Source organism: Neovison vison, chromosome X (genome assembly GCF_020171115.1).
Source record: "Neovison vison isolate M4711 chromosome X, ASM_NN_V1, whole genome shotgun sequence".
NCBI classification, from domain to species: domain Eukaryota; kingdom Metazoa; phylum Chordata; class Mammalia; order Carnivora; family Mustelidae; genus Neogale; species Neogale vison.
The window spans coordinates 108812480-108835445 of NC_058105.1; the positions used below are offsets into that span (position 1 = coordinate 108812480).

The 22966-nt window shown below is 36.4% G+C and overlaps 1 protein-coding gene across 1 annotated transcript; it reads right to left on the reverse strand.

Annotated features, from left to right (window-relative positions):
- Positions 1 to 20923: 20923 nt before the first annotated feature.
- LOC122896692 (melanoma-associated antigen B10-like) lies at positions 20924 to 21964 on the reverse strand. Its single transcript, XM_044234751.1, has one exon. It carries the CDS (start codon positions 21962 to 21964, stop codon positions 20924 to 20926), a length of 1041 nt encoding a protein of 346 aa, XP_044090686.1.
- Positions 21965 to 22966: the final 1002 nt, after the last annotated feature.

Consider the following 22966-nt stretch of genomic DNA (forward strand, 5'->3'; position numbering starts at 1 on the left):
AATGAGATATCGGTACATAACTCTTAGAATGGCTAAAATAAAAAATAATAATGCCAAATGCTATTGAGGAAATGGAAACCAGATCACTCATACATTGCTGGGGTGAGTGTAAAATGTTCAGGCATTCTGGAAAGCAGTTTGATGGTTTTTTATAAAACTAAGTATGCAATTACTATACAACCCAGCAACTATACTCTTGGAAATATATCCCAGAGAAATGAAAACTTTTATTTACACCAACATCTGTACACTACCTGACTGCTTATAGCAGCTTTATCTGTAATTGTCAAAATCAGATTATTGTTCAATGGGTGAATGGTTAAACAAACTGGTTATCCATATCATAGAATAATATTCAGCATAAAAAAGAATGAGATATTGATACACAAAACAGGTGGATGATCTCCAGGGAGTTATGATGACTGACAAAAATCTCCCAAAGATTACAAACTCTATTATTCCATTTATATAATATTCTTTAAATGAGAAAATTATAGAAATGAAAATGAGACAAGTGTTTTCCATGAGATGGGAAAAGGGGTGGTAACTATAAAGGATGACCAGAGGCATCCGTGTGGTGGTGAGATTATTCAGTATTTTGACTGTATTAATTTCAACATCCTGTTTAACAGGTGGTAAGTAATGTTTTACCAATATTACTGTTCAGGTAAACTGGGTAAGGGATATGCAGGATCTCTCTGTATTGTTTCTTAGCTGCATGTGAACTTATAATTATCTCAAAATGAATATTATAATTTTAAAAATTAATATAATTAATGGTTAAACTTCCAGGCTGTACAGACAAAACACTGGGTCAAATCCTGAGCTATATCCTGTGCTCTTCTTATGTAAGCTTATTTTCTTTGTACCTTAATTTCCTCATCTTTAAAATAGTAGTAACAGAATTTACCTCAAGAAAACTTACTTAGACACTTTCAATGAATTAATGCTTTTGAAGTACATAGAACAATGCTTCTTACATATTTATGATTAATAAATATCAGTTTTATGATTATGGTTTTATGTACATTCATACTTATGAAAAATTCTAAATCTTGCTTGGGATGGGTAAATACTAACTGCTGCATAAGTGATACTTTGGAGGTAGAAATGAGAATGAAAGGTAAAACTTAATGAAAGGTAAAATTTTAGCTGTGCTATTTTATATCTTTAAAAAAATAATAGATGTAAAGTAAGTATGGCAATTATTCAGTAGAAAAATGTGGATTTTAGCTACACTTTATCTTCATATATGTTTCTATTATTTACATATTTGAATGTTATTGTTAAAACACAGGTGCATATATTTTATCTTTGTCTTATATATTGGTTATTATGTATCTATTTTAAACTGTTTTATATATTTTATATTTGTTTTAGACATCATATAACTGGAAAATAATCCATTTTTTGCTAAACTCATTGTATAATTAAATCTTTATCATTTTGTAGAAATAAGTTCTTTTCACTGCACTCTTGATTACTTTATAAACACAGAGTATTCTAATCTTAATTTTACTTTTTATTCGTGACCAAAGGAAATATTATGAAATCAATTTATTTTATTGTCCTAGAAATCAATAATATTCCCTGACATTATTAAAGTTTTCAGAATTTAAATTACTCTCTGAATTCTCCCAATTGTAATTTTTTTAATTTTAATTTTTTTTATTTTTTATAAACATATAATAAATTTTTATCCCCAGGGATACAGGTCTGTGACTCGCCAGGTTTACACACTTCACAGCACTCACCAAAGCACATACCCTCCCCAATGTCCATAACCCCACCCCCCTTCTCCCAACCCCCCTCCCCCAGCCACCCTCAGTTTGTTTTGTGAGATTAAGAGTCACTTGTGGTTTGTTAACATAGTTGTTGACATCTGTGGTTTCCTCCATTCTTGCCAACTGTTACTCTCAGTTGGAGGCTTCTCTCATTTCTCTTTCATCTACACCTATAATGTTATCCTTATTATAGAAAGATACTAAGTCTGATAGAAAATAAACAGATCAACAATATTATTTAATATTTTAGAGATCATTCCAAGTAAATGGCCTCATTGTCCCTGCATATATGTTTTCCTCACCCTCAAAAAGTATTTCATAGGATTAGTTACACTTTTTCTTTCATGCAGTGGGCGTTGATGTTACTAGTCACCATGTTTAGGATGCTGATCAAATTATTAAAATTTGTTGCAAATCTAGCTAAGTTACAGTGTCCCATTTATTAAAATATATTTTAGTCTTTAATGTTTATTTTTTCAGATAATTGGAGAACTCAAATCTTAAATGAATGATAATCTACTCATGTTAGCTCATATCTAATATGTTAATAATTAGTGATATCATTGTTCTGCTTGATCCAATTCATCCTTGTTCAAACAATATTTATGAAGTGTCTAATATAGGCTGGGAAATTTCTACATACTAAATGTACAGAAAAAATTGACAGAATTCCTGAAATTCAGATGTGTATCATTTGGACATTAAGTATTATAAGCTTTGTTTATTTTAAACTGATAATCAGAGAAATGGGAAATTACAGTTATATTTATTGACTTAAAATCCTGAAAATTTACTACATACCTCCTTAAAGATAAGGGAGTAAATTTTAAATAATATGTTCATTTAACTCAGAATACTATGAAGAAAAGACTGTGTAATAAAAATCTATTTAAGATCAAACTATGTATAATCTATTGTCTTAGTTTTAAGAATTTCTCCTTTTGCTTATTAAGTAGTAAAATGAAGCAAGATTTATAAATGTAACAGTTTATCCACAGAAATATTATTGGTTTATTTCATTATTAAACATTTCTTATAAAAATGTAAATGGTCACTTAGCATATAGAATTATGGATAGTATGGATAGATCAAAATTAATTTGATCCAATGCTATTTCTTGTTCTATCTAAATCTGTCTATTCTATCTCTCAAACTCTGCCATTCAGAAAACTGTAATTCCCTGACTCTATTTGTTCCATTTACAGACTTGCAAACTACAAGTAAATAAAGCATGCAACCAACAGATTTCTATTCAAAACCCATGCAAAGATTTGTTTTTCTACAGTGTCTTAGGCAGTTTGGGGTCCTTTAACAAAAATACCATAAACAGTGTCTTAAACAACAAACAATTGTTTCTCACAGTCCTAGACAGGGGGAGTCTGATTTGGAGGTGCCAACATGGTCAGGCTCTGGTGAAGGCCCTCTTCCAGTTTGCAGATCCCTGACTTTTCATTTTGTCTTCACATTAGAAAGAGAGCTAGAGAGTTCACTCTGATCTTTTTTATAAGGGCACTAGACCCATTCACGAGGTTTACACCCTTAAAACCTCATTATCTACCAAAGACTTTATACCATCACATTGGGGGTTAGGATTTCAACACATGAATTTGAAAGAAATGCACACATTAAGTCCACTGTGCACACACAGTAGTAAGGAAGCAGATGTTTTAAAAAATTTTGTTAGGACATATTAAGTACTATAATAGGGGTATTTAAATAATCATATGGGTTAACAAAAGTAGCGTATTTAATTGGATTTCCAAAGTTATGGAAATGTACCTGGAGGAAATGATCCTTGAGTTAGGTCTCAAAAGTTGATAATGAGTTAGTCAAGAAAAAGGTCACAGAAGGGTTTGTAAGAAGATGAAAACTGGGAGAAGTGGCACAGAGGTATAAGTTGCTGGGTGTCAAGGTCTAAAAATAGTGCTTCTGTTGTACAAAATGAGTTCAGAGAAATAGTAAGAAATAAAGCTGGAAAATAAAAGATTTCAGGTTATCTAAGACTTTTGTATGTCATGGCAAGTACTTTACTTTTATATTAACGAAGAAGAAACATTGGAGTTTTTTTAAGTAAAAAAGTGGAATGCTTAATTAGAATTCTAAGTAAATGGTTTAAGAAGTGTGTTGGGAAATGGACTTGAAGAGCACCATACTAGAAGAAAAGATCATTTTAAGAACTATACTCAGCTTTTGCATCAACATGGATGGGACTGGAGAAGATTATGGTCAGTGAAATTTAAGTCAAACAGAGAAAGTCAATTATCATATAGTTTTACTTATTTGTGGAACATAAGGAATAGCATGGAGGATATTAGGAGAAGGGAAAAATGAAGGGGGAGAAATCAGAGTGGGAGAGGATCCATGAGAGACTATGGACTACAGGAAACAAACTGAGGGTTTTGGAAGAGAAGCAGGTGAGGGATGGGTAAGCCTGGTGATGGATATTAAGGAGGGCACATATTGCATAGAGAACTGGGTGTTATATGCGAACAATGAGTCATGGAACACTACATCAAAAACTAATGATGTACTGTATGGTGACTAACATAACACAATAAAAAATAAATTAAATACTGGGTAACAATATAAATATTAGACAAATATCCCATAAATCTGAGTTGAGATAAAAAACTTTGAGGTCCTCTAACAGATATTTTTCCTTTGAATTAATGTCCTAAATTTTTAAGAAGATCAATTAATTGCTGAAGTTAATAGTTTCTTTAATATTCTTCAGAGTCCATAGACAATTTAACTACCATGCCATGTTTTCAAATGTTTATCCAGGGCAGAAACAATAAGGTCAATATGTACTTTTGTTCAATATGTTTGTTATGTCAAACACCCTCTAGTTCTAGAGTAATGTTTTATTATACTGTCTCATTTCTGTAATTGTTGTTTCCTAGCATATGCTTGGATCTGTTCTTATAATGAAGAATTAACCTATTTAAGTTCACAAATTTAGGGCTGTCAATTACAATAGTCAAGGTTATTTTCTAGCCAAAAAATATGCTGTTCTTATAAAGTTAACATAATGCTAGTGACTCACCATCTACTAAGCTTTTTTTTTCCCCATTATTGTACTGGTCTGTTCACATTTATTTATTTATTTATTTTTAAAGATTTTATTTATTTGTCAGAGAGAGAGAGGGAGAGCGAGCACAGGCAGACAGAATGGCAGGCAGAGACAGAGGGAGAAGCAGGCTCCCTGCCGAGCAAGGAGCCCGATGTGGGACTTGATCCCAGGACACTGGGACCATGACCTGAGCCAGAGGCAGCTGCTTAACCAACTGAGCCACCCAGGTGTCCCTGGTCTGTTCACATTTAAACCAGGAGCATCTGCCTATATAATATGGTGATCTGTAGGACTGTGGTTGTTACACTGAATGGAGTGAAACCAGCTGGTTCAATCAGTGATTAAACCTTCAGCACTATACTTAAACCTACCACTTTCTATTCAGTCTTGCAAATTGACTGCGAACTATTGTGTCATTAATAATACTCTGTCTGGCTCATATCGGCTGCTCTCACCAAATATTTTTATTGCCTTTTTTTAATCCTGAATAAATCAACCTTTGCTTTCATTAAAAAAAAAAAAAACTATATCCAAGCCAGAGTTGATGAGAACCCAGTTAGAACAATAGTACTTGAAGATGAAAGGGTGGATTCCATAAATATTTGGGCAATGATATTGACAGAACTTGGTGATTAGTAAGGAGTAAGAGAGACAAAATAGTTGTATTGGTATTCACTGCCACATAGCAAATTACCCCAAAACTTAGTGACTAGAAACAACAATACACCTTTATTATTTTCCACAGTTTCTGTGGGTCAGGATTCTGGAACAGCTTACCTAGGTGGTTTAGGCTCGGGACTTCCCATGTGGTTACAGTCATGATGTCCCAGTGCCGCATGTTAGCTGGCCTGACTGTGGTTGAAGGATCTGTTTTCAAGATTGCTCACTCACATGGTTGTGCAGGAGGCCTGTTCCTTGCTGGATATGGCAGGAGAAGTAATTTCCTTACTAATGAACATCTCTATAGGGTTACTTGAGTATCTCCATGAAATGTCAGCTGGCTTTCCCTACAAGCAATTATCTAAGAAATAGAAAAAGTTATAAGCTTCAAACCTTTTCATAATCTAGCTTTGATGTCAAATAGCCATTTTTGCAATATTCTATTGGTTACATAGGTAGGAGATGACCACACATGGGTATGAATGACATGAAGCAAGACTCATTGTAAACAGAGTGGTCAGCAATCCCACATTTTTGTCATCAGTGTTTAGCTGGATTATGATAAGCAATAGAAAAGGATGGGTTACTGCAGTTTTTTCCACTCTGTGTGTGTTTCCTGAATGTAGAAGGTAATAAGTCCAATTTTGGAAATTATCCAGCAAATGCTAGAAAATGTGCTTTTGAAGTCCATTTGGCGATGGAATATTTGGTGACAGAGAGATAGATTTGAGAACCATCAACATATAAATGGTGTTTTAAATCTTAAGATTAAGAAGGTTTTATCCAAGTAGAGCATAAAATTAAGGTGAAAGTAAATAACACTGTTTTTAAAAAATTGAGCAAAGGGGTGGAAGTTTGTGGAAGAGATAAAGAAAGATGATCAGAGAGGTAGATGTAATAAAGATTAACACTGAAGAGATAAAGGAAATAAATAGTTTAAGAGGGTGAATAGTCAGCAGTGTCAAACAAAGCAGAAGTATACAGTGAAACATGTCTATTGGATGTAGCAATATTTATGCCACTAAAAATGTTGCTAGAACAATTTCAAGTGTGGAGGTATAGAAGCAGAAAACATATAACAGAAGGTTAAGGACAGGTAAATTAAATACAACTGTTTATGAACCAGTTACACTCCATTTCTGGTAAGAAAAATCCTTCAGAATATTTAAGACAGAGGGAATTTAATATTGGGAATGATTACATAGTTGATGGAATTGCTGCAAAACCAAACAGGAGTTCATGAGGCAACTCAGAGATCAGCAATCTCAGAAAATGCTGCAGTGCCTTTGATGAAGAGATATAGGGAAGAGATGGGGTTCCTGGAACCCAGAATCCAGGGTCTCTTAGAGGATTTGGAATCAATTCTTACAAGAACTAGAGCCACAGAGGAGAAGTACCTACTTCTGAAAATGCCCCGTTAGCAGGCAGCTAGTGAGAAATACCCTTTATTCTCCCATTTTCTGATAATGTCTCCCATCATCAGACTATAGTTGAAGCCAGCTGACCCAGGAATCTGGGAGAAATATTTCTCCTGGGGTCAGCCCCAATGTGGTATGAAATGAAAGAAGGAGAGAAATGTATTTGAGAACAAACAGAGGAACAGCTGACACATTTTTTAAAAAAAACTTTCCGCTTTGTAAAGACAAACCAAATTAGAAGCCCCACATCAGAAACTTTGTAGAACTTTTTAACGCATAATGAAAAATGAACTTCACTTAAAATATTTCAAAGACTGAGGCTTGTGCTCTAGGTAAAATACCCATAAATTGAAGGGCTTTCATCTCAGCACTTTTAATGTAGAAAGATTCAGCCTGACTTAAAATAATTGGGCTTGACAATATCTCTCATAATACAGGAAATCATCAAGAATTCCCTGCACAGAATACACTCATGAAAGATTCAAAAACCCATTTTATTTCTAATTAAATATTTCCTTTTTTTGATTTAGTGATTTTTTTTATTTTTAAAAGATATGGAATAGTAATAAAATGAGATGCATTTAGAAATTTACCATCACTATAGATAGAACAGAATGTAAAATATAATTTTATCACTTAGGTTACTATAGATACTTGTCCATCAAAATGTTAATTATTATTGATTAAAATATACAGCAGTATACAATTGTAATGAGTGTTGTTTAAATTCTCACAACATCCATTCCCCTCTCCCTGAATCCTAACAGTCTTGATTTACATCAAACACTCAATACTCTCATTCCATTTACCTCAGAGGAATCTGACCCCATCCTGTTGGTGTGAGAGCGTGATTGGCTTAAGCTAATTAACGCATATGAAAGTGGACAGAAGTTGAACAAGTGACATAAATAGGTAGTTTGGGGAGGCGGGGATAAAAAGGTCTCTTGGAGTGCTGAAACACAAGAGTTTTTTCTTATCGTATACAAATTTTATATGCTGTTGTGGAGCCCCAAACTGCAGCTACCTTGTGACTAAGCTGAAGAGAGAGAGAAGGCTGACTAATATCAGATTACTTTAAGAAAACAAAGTAAAAGTTATTGGCATAATCCAAACCTGAAGCCTGACTTAAAATTTCACTGCCAGCTATATGGGGAAATAAAATTCTTTGTTTTTTAGGATAGTTTAAGCTGTGTTTTCTTTCAGTGGCTGCCAAAAACCTTTTAAATCAATGTACAAAGTGTGTGTGTGTGTGCATAAATGTGCATGTATAAATATACACATATATTAATTTTTAAACTTACTGTATTTGTACTTCATTCTTATATGTATCTTATTTACATATATATAATTTTAAGCATTTCAAATACTAAATGATATCTTAAAAATCCCCATAAAACGACCTATATGCGACATCTATTTATTATCTTATGTAACAATTACATTTGACAAATTAATTTTGGGGGAATAATTTTTTTTAAGATTTTATTTATTTATCTGACAGACAGAAATCACAAATAGGCAGAGGCAGGCAGAGAGAGAGAGAAGGAACCAGGCTCCACGCTGAGCAGAGCCTGATGTGGGGCTCAATCCCATGACCCTGGGATCATGACCCGAGCCAAAGGCAGAGGTTTTAACCCATTGAGCCACCCAGGTCCCTGGGGGAATAATTTTAACTCAATAAAATATTTTCACTCTTTCACTTCATATTTTATATCCAAAAGCAAATATTTCTTTACACTAGAATTTATCCATTCTGCCATTTTGCCAGTTGTCCTAACCATATACAAACAAGTCATCTTCTCCTTGCAGCACAATTAACAAGATAAAATTAATAAATCTTAGAATTTAACTTAAAATTCCAGTACTATGGTAGACACTAGGGAAAATTTTCTCAATTCTTTCAGAATCACTAACTCTTTTTTAAAAATATAATGAAAGATATTGAACCTCCTGTATGGAGAAAAACTACAATGTATTAATACATAAAAAATTTGTATACACTATAGTGGATTCCCAGATTGAGTGACAGCAGTCCTTTCAGTAGAGTACCACTTATTCAGTAGTGGGATTCAATTTAAGAAAAAAAAATTTGTGTTAATGCACATGATTTTCTAATTTTTGAATAGATCTAACAGATATCCCTATTCTTCAGTGAGGGAGAATCTGTTTTAAAGTTCGTGGCATACAGAGGAGGAGCTAAGATGGTGGAGTAGTAGGAGGACCTTAGGCTTGTCTCATTCTTCAAACATAGCTAGATAAATATCAAAATATATCTTGTATATCTCCTCACTATACTTGTTGTTATAGTGTATCACTATATCTTGTATATACTAATATGTGATTTATGTAAAAAATATGCACTTAAATACCATGAGAAAAGGGAGAATTAATTTGCATCCATCGCACCTACAACAAATGGTTCAGGTTACTTTTAGATATATTGTCTCATGTATTTGTTCAAGTATTTGACAATAAAACAGCACGTTGTATTTAACTGCCTTTTTAGAAAGGATAAAGGGAGGAATTTAGCTATTCCTGGGAAAAGTTATATGAATAAAGATATGATTGTTAATACATAGAAGTGCTTAAAAGTGAATGTGTGCTTTAAAGAGAAACACATCAGTTTTGGTATACATCTTAAATTCCTGTAGTGTTCTTTACTTGTAAAGTAAAATATATACATTAAATAGTTCGTTCATCAATAAAGCAAGATTATATCTAACTGTTAACAGAGTCCAAGTCATGAAGAGAAATCGAAAAACATGAATTTTCTGTATTTCCATACTATATGAAAAAATTCTTACTTATAAAAAGGGATTAAATGTCAGATGAGAGGTAAAGTCAGTAATTTTATTCTTGGAGAAATTACTGTGGTATGCTAAGAAGATATGTTTTGAAAGAGCATAGTTTCTGTGCTTCTATGGGCTTCCATTTTTTAAGGCTATTTTTCATGGAATTGAGCTACTGATACAATTTTACTACCTGATACTGTTTTGACATTCATGGGACAAATATTTCAAATGGGACATTTTATTTTGAAAGGATAGACAGCTAAAAAAAAGAGTATGCAGTCCTTTCTCTTCTTTTCCCAATAATCACAACTTGGCCTTTGATCTGACTTGAGACACTTTATCCTTCTCTACAACACAGTGGGAGGAGGTTTATTCTGCTGGAATTAAGTAGGCCAAGATGCATTGTGGGATCATAATAATCACTTCTGTCTCTCCTAATGTGGAGTTTTTAGATACCAACTATTTGGTAAAGACAGATGTGTAATACATTTTCTGGATTTTTTTCTCCATTTTTCTGCCAGTTTACATATTATTTTTTTCTTTAAAAGCTCTAAAAATTTCATGTCAGTGAACAGGAACAGAATATTTTACAGAAAAATTTCAAAGAGGTTTTTTTTTGTAAAAATGCACCCCTAGTGATGAAGTGTTTGTGCCGGGAATGATAAGGGTAGTTTCTCTATTGTTCACACAGCAGGCTGTCATCTTTTTCTTCTTAATAGGGAAAGGTCTTATCCTCAGCAATGCTGCATGAGTTTTTTCAGTTACTTGGCAACAATAATAAAAAAAGACACAAGCAGTAAAGGACCCAACATCAACATCATGACGAATAGTTGTGTCTCAGCTAGTTTTAATGGCCATATGGAGACATTAAATTCCTTGCTTTCAAGAATTAAACCCAATGCATATGATCAGGTTGAGCCCTGATATGTGCAGCAATGTGAAACATTTTAGCTGTTGTAAATGAATTAGTATGTAGAAAAAAGTGAATAAATATGAGGCATTCACTTGAATAAACAAACAAAACACCCCTGGAATGCACAAGAAAGACACAGATTTTTCTGATTTAAATATCAGAATATGTATATTTTGGCACATCCTTATGATCATTGCCAGCTGATATTACAAAGCTACCTACTCTACATCATACTGCATGTATGATGATGTCTGTTGGTAAAGAATTAATAAATATAAATAAATACTCAATTAAGAAATGCTGCCATTAAAAGACAAAGAATAAAAATCAATCATAATGTGGAAGAAATCCAACATGGGATATGAACACTAACAAATGAAACTACCTCTAGTAAAAAGCAATAACATAACCATACTGAATATAAGGGGGAAAAGAACTAACCTAAATAACTTCAGAAAACAATTACTTGGCTGGGTGAAAAAAGACAAATACTAAAAGAATTATGTACAAATGATGTTACATAGCCAGTAAATGTGTTTCTCACACAGGTATTGATAAGATATTCTGAAACTAATTTATGTGTATCCTGGATTTGAACAAATAAGTAAATAGGTAATAAATAATAAAACTAAGATTTGTTACTGGTGAAGAAAGAAATTATAAGTAAAGAAAGTGGGAAAATTAATATGATTCCTGTGGTGTTGAATTGGAATCTGAGGTATCAGTATAAATTCATTATATACACATACACACAGTTAAAAATAGATATATGTGTATACATGGGTTAGTATACAAATATTTCCCAACCCTGTCTACTCAGAGGGCCTGGAAGCAACTGCATTCCAGTAGAACTTTGCATACCTATTACCAACATCCTGGTTTCTGAGCATCATTCTTCTATAAAAGGAAACAGGGATCCATATCTTTAAGACTGGAACAGGGAAAATCAAGCTGAGTTTGGAATATTTTTATGGAACCAAAAAAAAAAGTTCTCAAAAGATATGGGAAAGGGAATGCTACTGAAATTTTATGGAACAAAAAAAAAGTTCTCAAAAGATACAGGAAAGGGAATGTTAACTGAAAGAATACAGCATTAGGAAAAGGAGCTCCTAATGGCCAAAGTTTTGAGCAACAAAATAAATAATGCTAGTATTGGATTATAACCCAAAGAATAAAAACCTATTTAGAAGTTTATAGTATATAAATAAATACTTGATTAAATATATAGATAGAAGAGATATAACAGTTACTCCTTGTATAACTGTGTAAAGAGGGGAAATGAAACACTATTAGGCGAGTACCACAGTGGTGATGATTGCATACCTGATCTACTAATGGGAGCTAGAATCAGTGGGTTTGTAGAGAGAACATATTTGTATAAAGTATCTCCTCACTATACTTGTTGATTGCAGGAAAAATTATGGTAATTTAACAGTGGAAATGTCCACCAGAAACCACCTTGATCAGATGGTCAAGGTCAATGTCACCAGTAACACTGAAATAGGTTGTGATATGTGATACTGTGATATACTGTAATGAAATAGACATGGCACCATTTCTACCATTTCTCTTTCCAAGGAAGTAATGCCTTAATCTAATAATGAGAAGATATCAGATAGGCCCAAACTAATGGACGTTCAGCAAAATAACTGTTCAGTATTCTTTGGAGTTGTCAGTGTCATGAAAACAAGGAAAGACTGAGGAACTGTTGCAGAATGTAGGACTCCAAGGAGAAATAACAATTAAAGTCAATGTGGGACAATGATTAGGATCCTTAAAAAAGATAGTAATGGAAAAAAGGGTGAAGTTTGAATGAGGTAATTCGTTTGGTTAATGCTATTAGGACAGTGCTAATTTCCTGGTTCTGGCAGTTTCATGGTGGTTATCTAAGATGTTAACATTGGAGGAAGCTGGGTGAGGGATGTATTGAAACTCTCTGTACTATGTGGCTTTTCTATAAGTCTAACAGTAGTTCGAAATGAATTTTTTTTAATTGACATTATGCGGTGGCTAACTGAACATAATAAAAATAAATAAATAAAATTGCCATTATAAAAAAAATCAGGAGAACTTCCACTTGTATTTCTGTAAACAACTTTTAAAATAGGCAGAATATATAAAGTGACGGGAAAATAGTGCAAAATTATGATCCCTGAAAGTAGGAAAATGAATGAGGTGGATTCCCAAATTACCCTATATTTCTGCTCAGAGACAGAAATGTCTAGACTGTGGTGTTAGGAGGATAAGCCAAAACAGAGCATAGTGGCCTTATTGAACTGGACACAGTAATCAGAGTTTGAGAATAGTGAAGCTGCTGAAATTTGCAGGGCAAGTTGTTGGAGAGAATAGAGCTAGGTTAATGCTCCAGAAATATATAGAAGACCCCTTGGGTCTTTCATTGAACCCTAAGCTGCTTTTATGAAGGGCAGGGCTCTGTGAGGCTGGGCAAAGAAAAACTACCAGTGGAATTTAAAATATACTAGAGAGCAGTGAGCTTCACAACTAACTCTTGGAAGACAAACATGGCTGGAAGACTTTTAAATATTGAATAGACAGGGAACAGCCGTCTTTGAACACCCAAAGTAAGTCAGTAATCTTAGACAAGTCTAGGCTGTAGAAATAGGACTAATATAGTTTGAAAATAATGGCTACCATAAACTATCATAAAACTTGAAGATAGGCCTCAAAAGGAACAATATGATGGATAAATGAATTAACTTCTTGCCTGAACTTCTTATTAAGGAAAATAATAAATCTAGGCCTTCAGAATTTAGTATTTATAATGCCCAAGATACAATAAAAAACTAGGTATGTGAGGAAGCAGGCAAATATGATCCATAATGGGGAAAATGTAACTTGTAATCAGGAAAAAAATCAGAGATCAATAAAATGACAGACAAGAACTTTATTTTTTTTTAATATTTTATTTACTAATTTGACAGAGAGAGAGATCACAAGTAGGCAGAGGAGCAGGCAGAGAGAGAGGGGGAAGCAGGCTCCCCACCGAGCAGAAAGCCCAATGCAGGTCTTGACCCCAGGACCCCAATATCACGACCTGAACTGAAGGTAGAGGCTTAACCCACTGTCACCCAGCCGCCCTAGGACTTTAAAACATCTCTTGTAAGTGTGTCCAAGGATTTAAAGGAAAACACAAATATATTTAAGGAACAACTAAATATTTCAATAGAAAAACTGAATCTAAAAGAAGAAACAAAATCATTCCATAGATTCAAAGTAATTCTTATTAAAATTACAGCTGATTTTCATAAATCAACAAGCTGATTCCAAAATTTATATGGAAAGTAAGAGGAAATACATTAGCCAATAAATCTTGAAGAAGGAAAACAAAGTTATTGTACTTATATTGTTTGGCTTCAATATTTGTGATAAAGATTCAGTAGGGAAGTCTGTGATTGTCCTAAAGACAGGCAAAGAAATTAGTGAAACAGAGTAGGAAATCCAGAACTAGGATCACATTTGTATGATCAATTAATATTCAACCAAGTAACAAATAAATTTAATGGGGACATGAAAATCTTTTCAACAAATGGTTTTGGAATAAATGGGTGAACACAAAACTTGGCCACTACCTAACTCAATACAAAAAATTTGTGTTGGATTATAAACCTAAAACTTATAGGTAAAATTAAAGTTTCTGTGAAAAAAGTCAGAAAAAGACAACTACCATATGATTTCACTCATATGTGTAATTTAAGAAACAAAACAAAGATCAAAGGGGAAAAAAAAGACAGAGAGGCAAACCAAGAAACAGATTCTTCACTATAGAGAATAAACTGATAGTAACAGAGGGGAGGTGGGTGGGGAGATGGGCTAAATAGATAATGGAGTATTTAAGAGTACACTTGAATGAGCACAGGGTGATGTATTGGAAATGATAAATCACCATATTGTCCACTTGAAACTAGCATAACACTGTATGTTAACTAACTGAAATTAAAATTAAAAACTTTTTTAAAAAGCTTCTAGAAGACAATATAGGAGAATATCTTCACAGGCTGGAAGTAGCCAAAGAATGTTTAGACAAAAGTCAGAAAATATTAACAATAAAAGAAAAATAGGATAAAACAAAATTCAACAAAATAAAAAAATCTGCCAAACAAAAGATATCATTAAGAAAATTAATGCATAAGGGGTGCCTGGGTGGCTCAGTGGGTTAAGCCTCTGCCTTCAGCTCAGGTCATGATCTCAGGGTCCTGGGATTGAGCCCCACATCAGGTTCTCTGCTCAGCAGGGAGCCTGCTTCCCCCTCTCTCTCTGGCTGCCTCTCTGCCTACTTGTGATCTCTCTCTCTCTCTGTCAAATAAAGAAATAAAATCTAAAAAAAAATTAATGCATAAGCAAGCCAGCAACTTACGTAAGTTAAGAACAACACATATATTTGACAATAGACTTATATCCAGAATATGTAAACAACTTCAAAAACTCAATAATAAAAATAACTCATAAAAGTGGGCAAAAAAATTGTACAGACACAAAGGAAGATAATTAAATAGCCAATATAAGCCCTTGAAAAAGTGTATTCAAGTGCATCAGGAACATTGAAATCAAAACGACAATAAGACAAGACCATCTAACCACTAGAATGGCTAAAAATAAAAGGATTGATGCCATAAAATGTAAGGAAAGATGTGAAGTACCCCAAAATATGTGTCCATTGTTTGTTTGAGTGCAAAATATTGTAATCACTTTGGAAATTGTTCTAATAGTCTTTCATAAAATTAAACATACACCTATCTTATGGCTCAGAAATTCCACTTGTAAAACTTTACCCAAGAGAATTGTAAACATATCTACAAAAAAAGACTTCTTTATGAATGTTCATAGTACATCTATTCCATCATGAAACTGAAAACAACCCAAATGACTATCTCTTCATAAATGTGTATACAAATTTTGGAATATTTATACCATGGACTACTACTCAATAAAGAAATAATAATCATAAGGAAAGAAGAAAACCTCTTTTACCTGTTACAGCATGGAAAAGACTCAAAAACATGCTAAGTGAAAAGAGTTGGACACAAAAGAACATACTATATGGTTCCACTTAGATGAAATTTTTAAAGGGTCACATTCTGCTCCCAGTCATGATTAGTAGCAAGGACTTTATTTATCCTCCTGCCAGAAACAAGAAGAACAACAAGAACAAAAAGATGAAAATGAAGAAGAATGAGCACTAAGATTTGGGAAACATAAGAAGTGAGCCTTCTGATTGCCCCACCTTACCACCTTAAGAGAATTTCCAGGCCTTAGTGCAAGCTGTGGAAACTCAGGGAGACTTTGCCATGGCCCTGGGTTGAAGGGGTGGAGTTTGGAATTAGGGAAGGCCAAAGTGTGTAGAATCCACAATATGAATTGCCAGGGAAATGAGAGCCACATATGTCCCAGAGCTTACACAGTACTCACAGTAGTTCCTGTTCCCATCAGTCAGAGTGGAAAACCACAGAATTCATAAGCAATCAATAGAGTGCTCAGAAGTGTTTTGCCTCAATAGGCAAATGCTAAATGCTACTTTGGTCCTCACTAAAAATGTTTACAAGCAGGACCCAAAAGAATCCTAGAAGAGTTTTCTAGCACCCAGATTTCCTGTCAGTACTTAGTGAACCCCAAAGTTGTTTGAGTTTCAGGGCCCACAGCCCTGAGAGGGATGAAGGAGTACTGAGTGGGTGGGACAGTGGGCTTACAGTCCCTTTTGTACACACATTTTTCTGCCTTCAAATCATGAATTGGATATATGGGAAAGGCTTAAATTGGAATAAGAGGTCCTATGTCTAAAATTTTTACAGCCACTGTATAACAGTTTAAATACAGATTATGTCATGGAATCCTGGCCTTCAAAGATCTGTGCTCTCTGGACTTCATGGTCCCTCTCATATACTCTGGTCATTGCACTCTCCCCAAGTCCTCCTGAAGTTCCTGACTAGATAAGGGAGCTCTGTCTGGACCCACTCCCTGGCATCTGATCCAGAGGAATTCTGGTATTCAAGGCATCACTGAAAAAATCCCGCTTTCTATGGATGAGAGATTAAGTTAATTTTCTGCTCAACCTACTTAGAAAACAGGGAAATTAAAATAACCATGAGACAACATATTTTTACATAAAAGTTTGACCAAAATTTAAAAAGCTGATTAAATAAATGCCTGTGAGTATATAAATTATTTACAGGCGTTAAAGGTGAGAAAATGAATCAGCCCAGTTTATTAGAACAGAATTTTAGCAATATTTATAAAAATTTATAATAATCACATTTTTTCACTTCAATTCAGTTTACAATGTTCTATATCTTTCCTTTAGGAAAACATGTGTATTTGCCCAAAAATTAATGCTCAGTGATGTTAATATCTTTTCTAGTAATCATAACAATGTATGGGAAATAATTTATGTGTCTATCAGGAATAAAATAGTTAAGTTCAATATAGCACATGTGCAGTTTAGAATACTTGGAGGAGTTAAAAGAGTGATGTGGACCTATATCTGGTCTATGGAAAGATCTAGCATTCATTTCAGTCAGTGACAAGGGCAAGAGGCAAAACAATATATACACTGTTATTATGTATATTAAAAACTCACAATGTATTTTATAGCACATCTAGATAAGGAAAAGTCTAGAATAAATTTTAAAATAACACACAAATTTTTAATTGTGGTTACTTCCGAAAAGAGGGATGAATTTTGGATGGATATAGTATGGAAGAGGAATTGTTATCTATCCATATTGTTAGAACTTGGGGGCACTAAGAGTATTTGCACTACTGCCTAAAGCCAAAGTCAGTGGAAGAATGTTGACTTTTCTTATCAAAGATAGCACAGCTGCCATGGAACCATTTTCCACATACTAGAAGAACTGGGTTTTTAGAAATTCTGTCTATGTACATGTTTGTTTAGAAAGTGATTTCCATGAACTTTTTCTCATCTACTACTTATTGCAGGAGGCTTTGGTTTTGACCAACAAGGTAAAGTTACTTATTGTTGAATGTGGTCAGTGACCGATCTCAAATAATTCAGGCCATTAAAACTCTACTGCAAATATCACGGTGGTTGATGACTGGATAGTATTCCATTGTATATATATACCACATCTTCTTTATCCATTAATCTGTTGATGGACATGTAGGTTATTTCCATAGTTTGGCTATCGTGGACATTGCTGCTATAAACATTCATGTGCACGTGCTCCTTCAGATCACTACATTTGTATCTTTACAGTAAATACCCAGTAATGCGATTGCTGGGTCATAGGGTAGCTCTATTTTCAACTTTTTGAGGAACCTCCATACTGTTTTTCAGATTGGCTGTGACCAGCTTGCATTCCCACCAACAGTGAGGGAGGGTTTCCCTTTCTACACATCCTCACCAACATCTGCCATTTCCTGACTAGTTAATTTTAGCCATTCTGGCTGGTGTGAGGTAGTTTGCAATGATGTGGATGGAACTAAAGAGTATTATGCTAGGCAAAATAAGTCAATCAGAGAAAGATAATTATCATATGATCTCTCTGATATGAGGAATTTGAAAGACAGGGTGGAGGCTCATGGGGGATGGGGAGGGAAAAAAATGAAACAAGATGGGACTGGGGAGGGAGACAAACTATAAGAGACTCTTAATCTCAGGAAACAAACCGAGGGTTGCTGGGGGTCAGGGGGTAGGGATAGGACGGCTGGGTTATGGACACTAGGGAGGTATATACTATGATAAGTGCTGTCTGTGACTTGTGTAAGACTGATGATTCACAGACCTGTACCCCTGAAGCAAACAATACATTATATGTTAATTTTAAAAAAAGGAAAAATGAAAAAAAGGTATCATGGTGGTTTCTAAAACCTCCTCTCTAACTTCAGGATTATATCCCAAGAAACACTAAACTCTGTGCCAAATCAGACTGTAGTCACCAGCAGATTTGAAAACACTTGGAGGATGTGATGGAGGCACCTAGAGGAGATGAAAAGGTGTCTAAACCTCACTGTTAAAATTATTCAGAAGGACAATTGCTGTCAGAGTGGAGTCTGGGAGAGGGATGGGAGATGCAAAGAACTGGAATGCTCTAAGTCAGGGAAAGGCAGGGGATAATGGCTGTCTGTTCCACCAGGAACAGGTGCTGCCTCCAGAAGAGGACAAGAGAGGAAAGCTAGTCTGAAGGTCAGATCCCAGTTTGGTCATGAGGGGCACTGGGGAAGTCCCAAGGGAAGGAGTTGTCATGCAGGAAATTACCAGGACTGGACACAAGTGCTGAGAACAGGGCAGAGCCAGCTCTCGAGAGACCCTGGGGTGAGGGGCAGGAGGATCCTAGGAAAATGAACCCCATGAACAACCCCCAAATTGTGCTTGATTTTCACTTGCACCTTCCTTCTTTAGACCTGCTTTTAGTACTTCGGCCACAGGGTCCTTCTTTCATTGCTTCAAAGCCATCATGGAATAGTGAGAAGAGAAGGTAATTAAGAGACAAGAGTTTGACCTCATGCTGGGAGGAATGAAACAGTGTGGGCTCCACTGGAATCAGACCATACCTTCAGTCCCAATCCAATCGCTTATTGTGTGAACTCAACACATTACCAAGCCCTGTCTTCTAGAACTGTTGGAATGTGTACAATGTATGTGAAACATATGGCACAGTGAGTAGTGTGCACTGAAACTTTAGAGAATGGCAATTACTGTTATGATTTTTTGACCCCAGACACCACCAAACTTCCTGCTGAAATTTTTGGGTTTTATTTTGTTTTGTTGTTTTAGCCTAGGAGATGTCTGAGACTATTCAGTGCTGTAGGATACTGTACACCGAGTCAGCCAAAAATTGTGCTTAACAAGAAAAAATACCTTAGTAAATAATCCCACTTAAAGCATATATTTTTTAATTTGGATGTTGGGGAATCTTCCCCATCTGGATGCAACTCAAAGCTCCTAAAATGTGTGTCAAGAACCAACTCTCTTACTAGCTTGATTGGTGCAAATAAAAAATCTAATTAACCAAAAAAAAAAATCAACTTGCCCCTCCCTCCCAGTTACCCTTTGATCCAAATCACCCCTATTTTCATTCATTTAACCCCTACCAAAATCAAACCCTCCCTTATAGTTTGCTAAATTTTACTCAGGATAGCCTGGTTAAATGTCCTTTGAATGGAGCCGGCTCTGTTTCTCCCAGCACATGGCAAAGAGTGAGAGCACAGTGGTTTCCTGGCATCTAGCCTCAAGGAAGCATTACCCTTATTTATGAGGAACTCTCTGGCAATGATATGGATAAAATACCTAATTTCTGCCATCTGTTCATCTGCATTGGGACCAGAGCATGGGGCACCTGCAATCCCTCCCCAGGTAGAGATTTGCATCTGATTTATTCATGATCCTAAAGTGTCTGCTAAAAGCAGTTCTTCATTGAGACTTAGTTTCTCAACTCTGTGACACACCACCCAAGGGTCTAGTCCTTGTTCACCACCCTTATACCCTCCCCTGACCCACCACCCATCTTAACTTAAACTTCTCTCCCATAGAAGGATTTGAAGTTTCCCAAGGCTCCAAATTGTCTTGCCTCAGGACATTTACACTTGACAGCCCTCACCTGGACCAGCTCCTCCTTTCCAACCTAATCCTTCTTTGCACTTTTTTTGGGGGGAAGGTCTTAAAGTGTATCTCACCATCTTCCTTTTTTGGGTGGTGGCTTGGTCTTCTTTTTCTTACCATCCCCTGGACTACTGTGGTGCACTCCAAAGAGAAGATGTTCAGTTAATGTTTGAGGAATAAAAAAAATTTTTAGAAAGGCCAGTAAGCAATTTATTAGGTTCATTTTCTCTTACATTCTTCAATAAATGAATCAATTTCAGGTGTATAACTTTTATTTTGCACAACAGCAGAAGACAAAGAATAAGGAAAAAACAAAAATTGGCTTTTACTTTTTTCTCTATTTTTTGATCCCAGCTATTTTGTTGCTAATTTCCTTCACATTTTAAGGAAATAGCTATTCCAATGCTGTGTTCTCTTGTTCCAGGTCATTAAATAAGATGGAAGATTACCCAGTTTGTTTGATAAAATAGCACAACTCTTACTCTTGAACCTCATAAATAGCATTAAATATGTAACTAATATTATTCATACACTTATATTATGAAGCTAATTAAACTTTTTAAAAAGAAACATTGGAAAACTTTGAACAGCAAAAGACAAATTATAAATTATTCATGTAGAACAAATGATATGCACTATGTTCCCTCTAGCACTACCTAAGCCCTCACACTACTTCAAACACAAAGTGAGGAAAGTGCTTCAGGTTTCACTACAGGTGGAAGAAGCTGCCAAAATTGACCCTGGGGCTCACGTTAGACAGGGCACCAGTACGAAGCAGAGCTGCAAATCTGGCTTGGGTTCGCTCTTCCTCATCTCGCAAAGCTTCTTCATACCAGGATGGGAAGGCACTGGGGACTGTATCGTGGATCTTGGCCAAAAACTCAAGGACTTTCATCTTGCTGGTCTCGGCGTGGGCTCTTGGGCCCCACAGGAACTCGAAGCGTGGAGGATCACTGTTGGCCACCTGCTGGTACTGCAGGTACCTTTCCTGCACCAAATCTTGGGTGATGAGCTTCTTGGGATCCCCATAGATGAGGTGCTTCCTTTCAGCATATATCCCCATCACATTAAGTACTTCCCAGATATCCTCTTCAGTGGCACAATTGCCCTTCATGAAGATCACACAAAGAATAGTCATCAAAAGGCCTGTCTTGGGCATGATCTCTTCACCTCTCAGCCTGTCATCATAGGTGCGCTGAAATTTGCTGACAAGGGCGTAGCAGTGCCTGGTAGGGTCGACTTCCTTCAGTTCAATGCCAAAGGCCAGCACCATTAGCTCAGAGGCTTTCCTGAGGATTTCTTGAAAGTGCTCCTTGTGCTTCCTGATGACATACTTCATCATGTCTTCCTTTGTTATGGGCTCCCTTATGTTGTACTTGCGCAACAGGAATTGCACCAAAAGAATTGCCTTGTCATCCAGCGGGGTTCTACGGTAATGATCCGTGCTGGGTTGTGCCTGAGAAGTGCTTGGTCTTTCCTTGTCTTGGCTGTGAGCACCTTCATCAGATCTTGTGTGTGAAACACCTGCAGAAATAGTAGTGGATGGAGCTGTATGGGGCCCCTGGGATTTTCTGCCTGACCCAGCAGCTAAAGAGCTCTGAGCATTACCACCAAAAGGAGGAAAGAGGGAAGTGAGGGGCTGTTCTTCAGCTGCTGCAGTGACCTGAGCATCCTGGACTCCCTGAGCTTCACTCTGGGCCTGACGGCGTTTCTCACGGGCACGAAGCTTACTCTTCTGCCCCCGAGGCATGGTGACACTGGTTAGAGGCAGTAGACAGTAGTGTGGGCAGGAGGGCAGGCAATGAGGGCACCTAGAGAAGGGAGAATAAGGTAGTGTGTGCACCTTCACCAGGGACATTCCACCTTGTCTTTAACCAAAGCCGCTTTTACGGGCTTCCATGACAGCACTGCTCTAGGACCCCACAGGCCTCCTTTTCTTTTCTAATCAGTCTGTCCCCTGGGAACCTTGCAGAAGAGTGTGCCTTAGGCTGCAGCTTCCAGCCCTGTCTGGGTCAACTTGGGACTGAGAGCAAGGGCTGGGAAGTTACACGGTCTGTATGGTTGCCTCTGTGTTGCAATGGAGAATTCTCTCAGCTCACATTTAGGATCAGCCTGCCAGCAGCTGACAGCCCCACTGACACCCCCACCCCCCGCGTCCCCGCCCACCGCAGCTCTGAAGCTAAACTCCTTAGGCCAATGGTCTTACCACCCTTAGATTCTTGCTGAGCAAGTGAGGAAAAGCCTTAGTCGGCCACTTCTGCTGCAACTTTCCAGAGCTGACAATAGGAGTAAGGTTTTATGGGATCCCCATGGTACTGGATGATTGCGGTTTTCAGTGCTCACTCATGTGCTCACTCCAGTTAGACCAAGACCCCCACCTCCCAAAGTTTGACAGCCCTGCCCGGGGCCTCCCAGGGTAGAGTGCAGGGGTAGGGGTTGTGCGGGGTTGAGAATACCCTCAGTCCTCACTCAGGGTCCTCTCCGTGACTCCGAATAAAGCCTGGGATGTTTCAGTCTGTTGATCAGGGTCCACCAGCCTCAGATCAAAGTCTTCATTCTCTGAGATCCTCAGACGGAACTGAGGGGGCGTTGGGCCTAACAGCCAAACCTCGGGCCTCTTAGCACGGGGATCGGGACAGAATTCTGTGAGGTTTTCTTTGTTCTGGGCGGGGCATGTTCCAGCAGTTCTAAGTAAGGTTCCTGACCTTGACTCTCAGTATTGCCTGTCTCTTCTGCAGATCTGAAGCTGCCC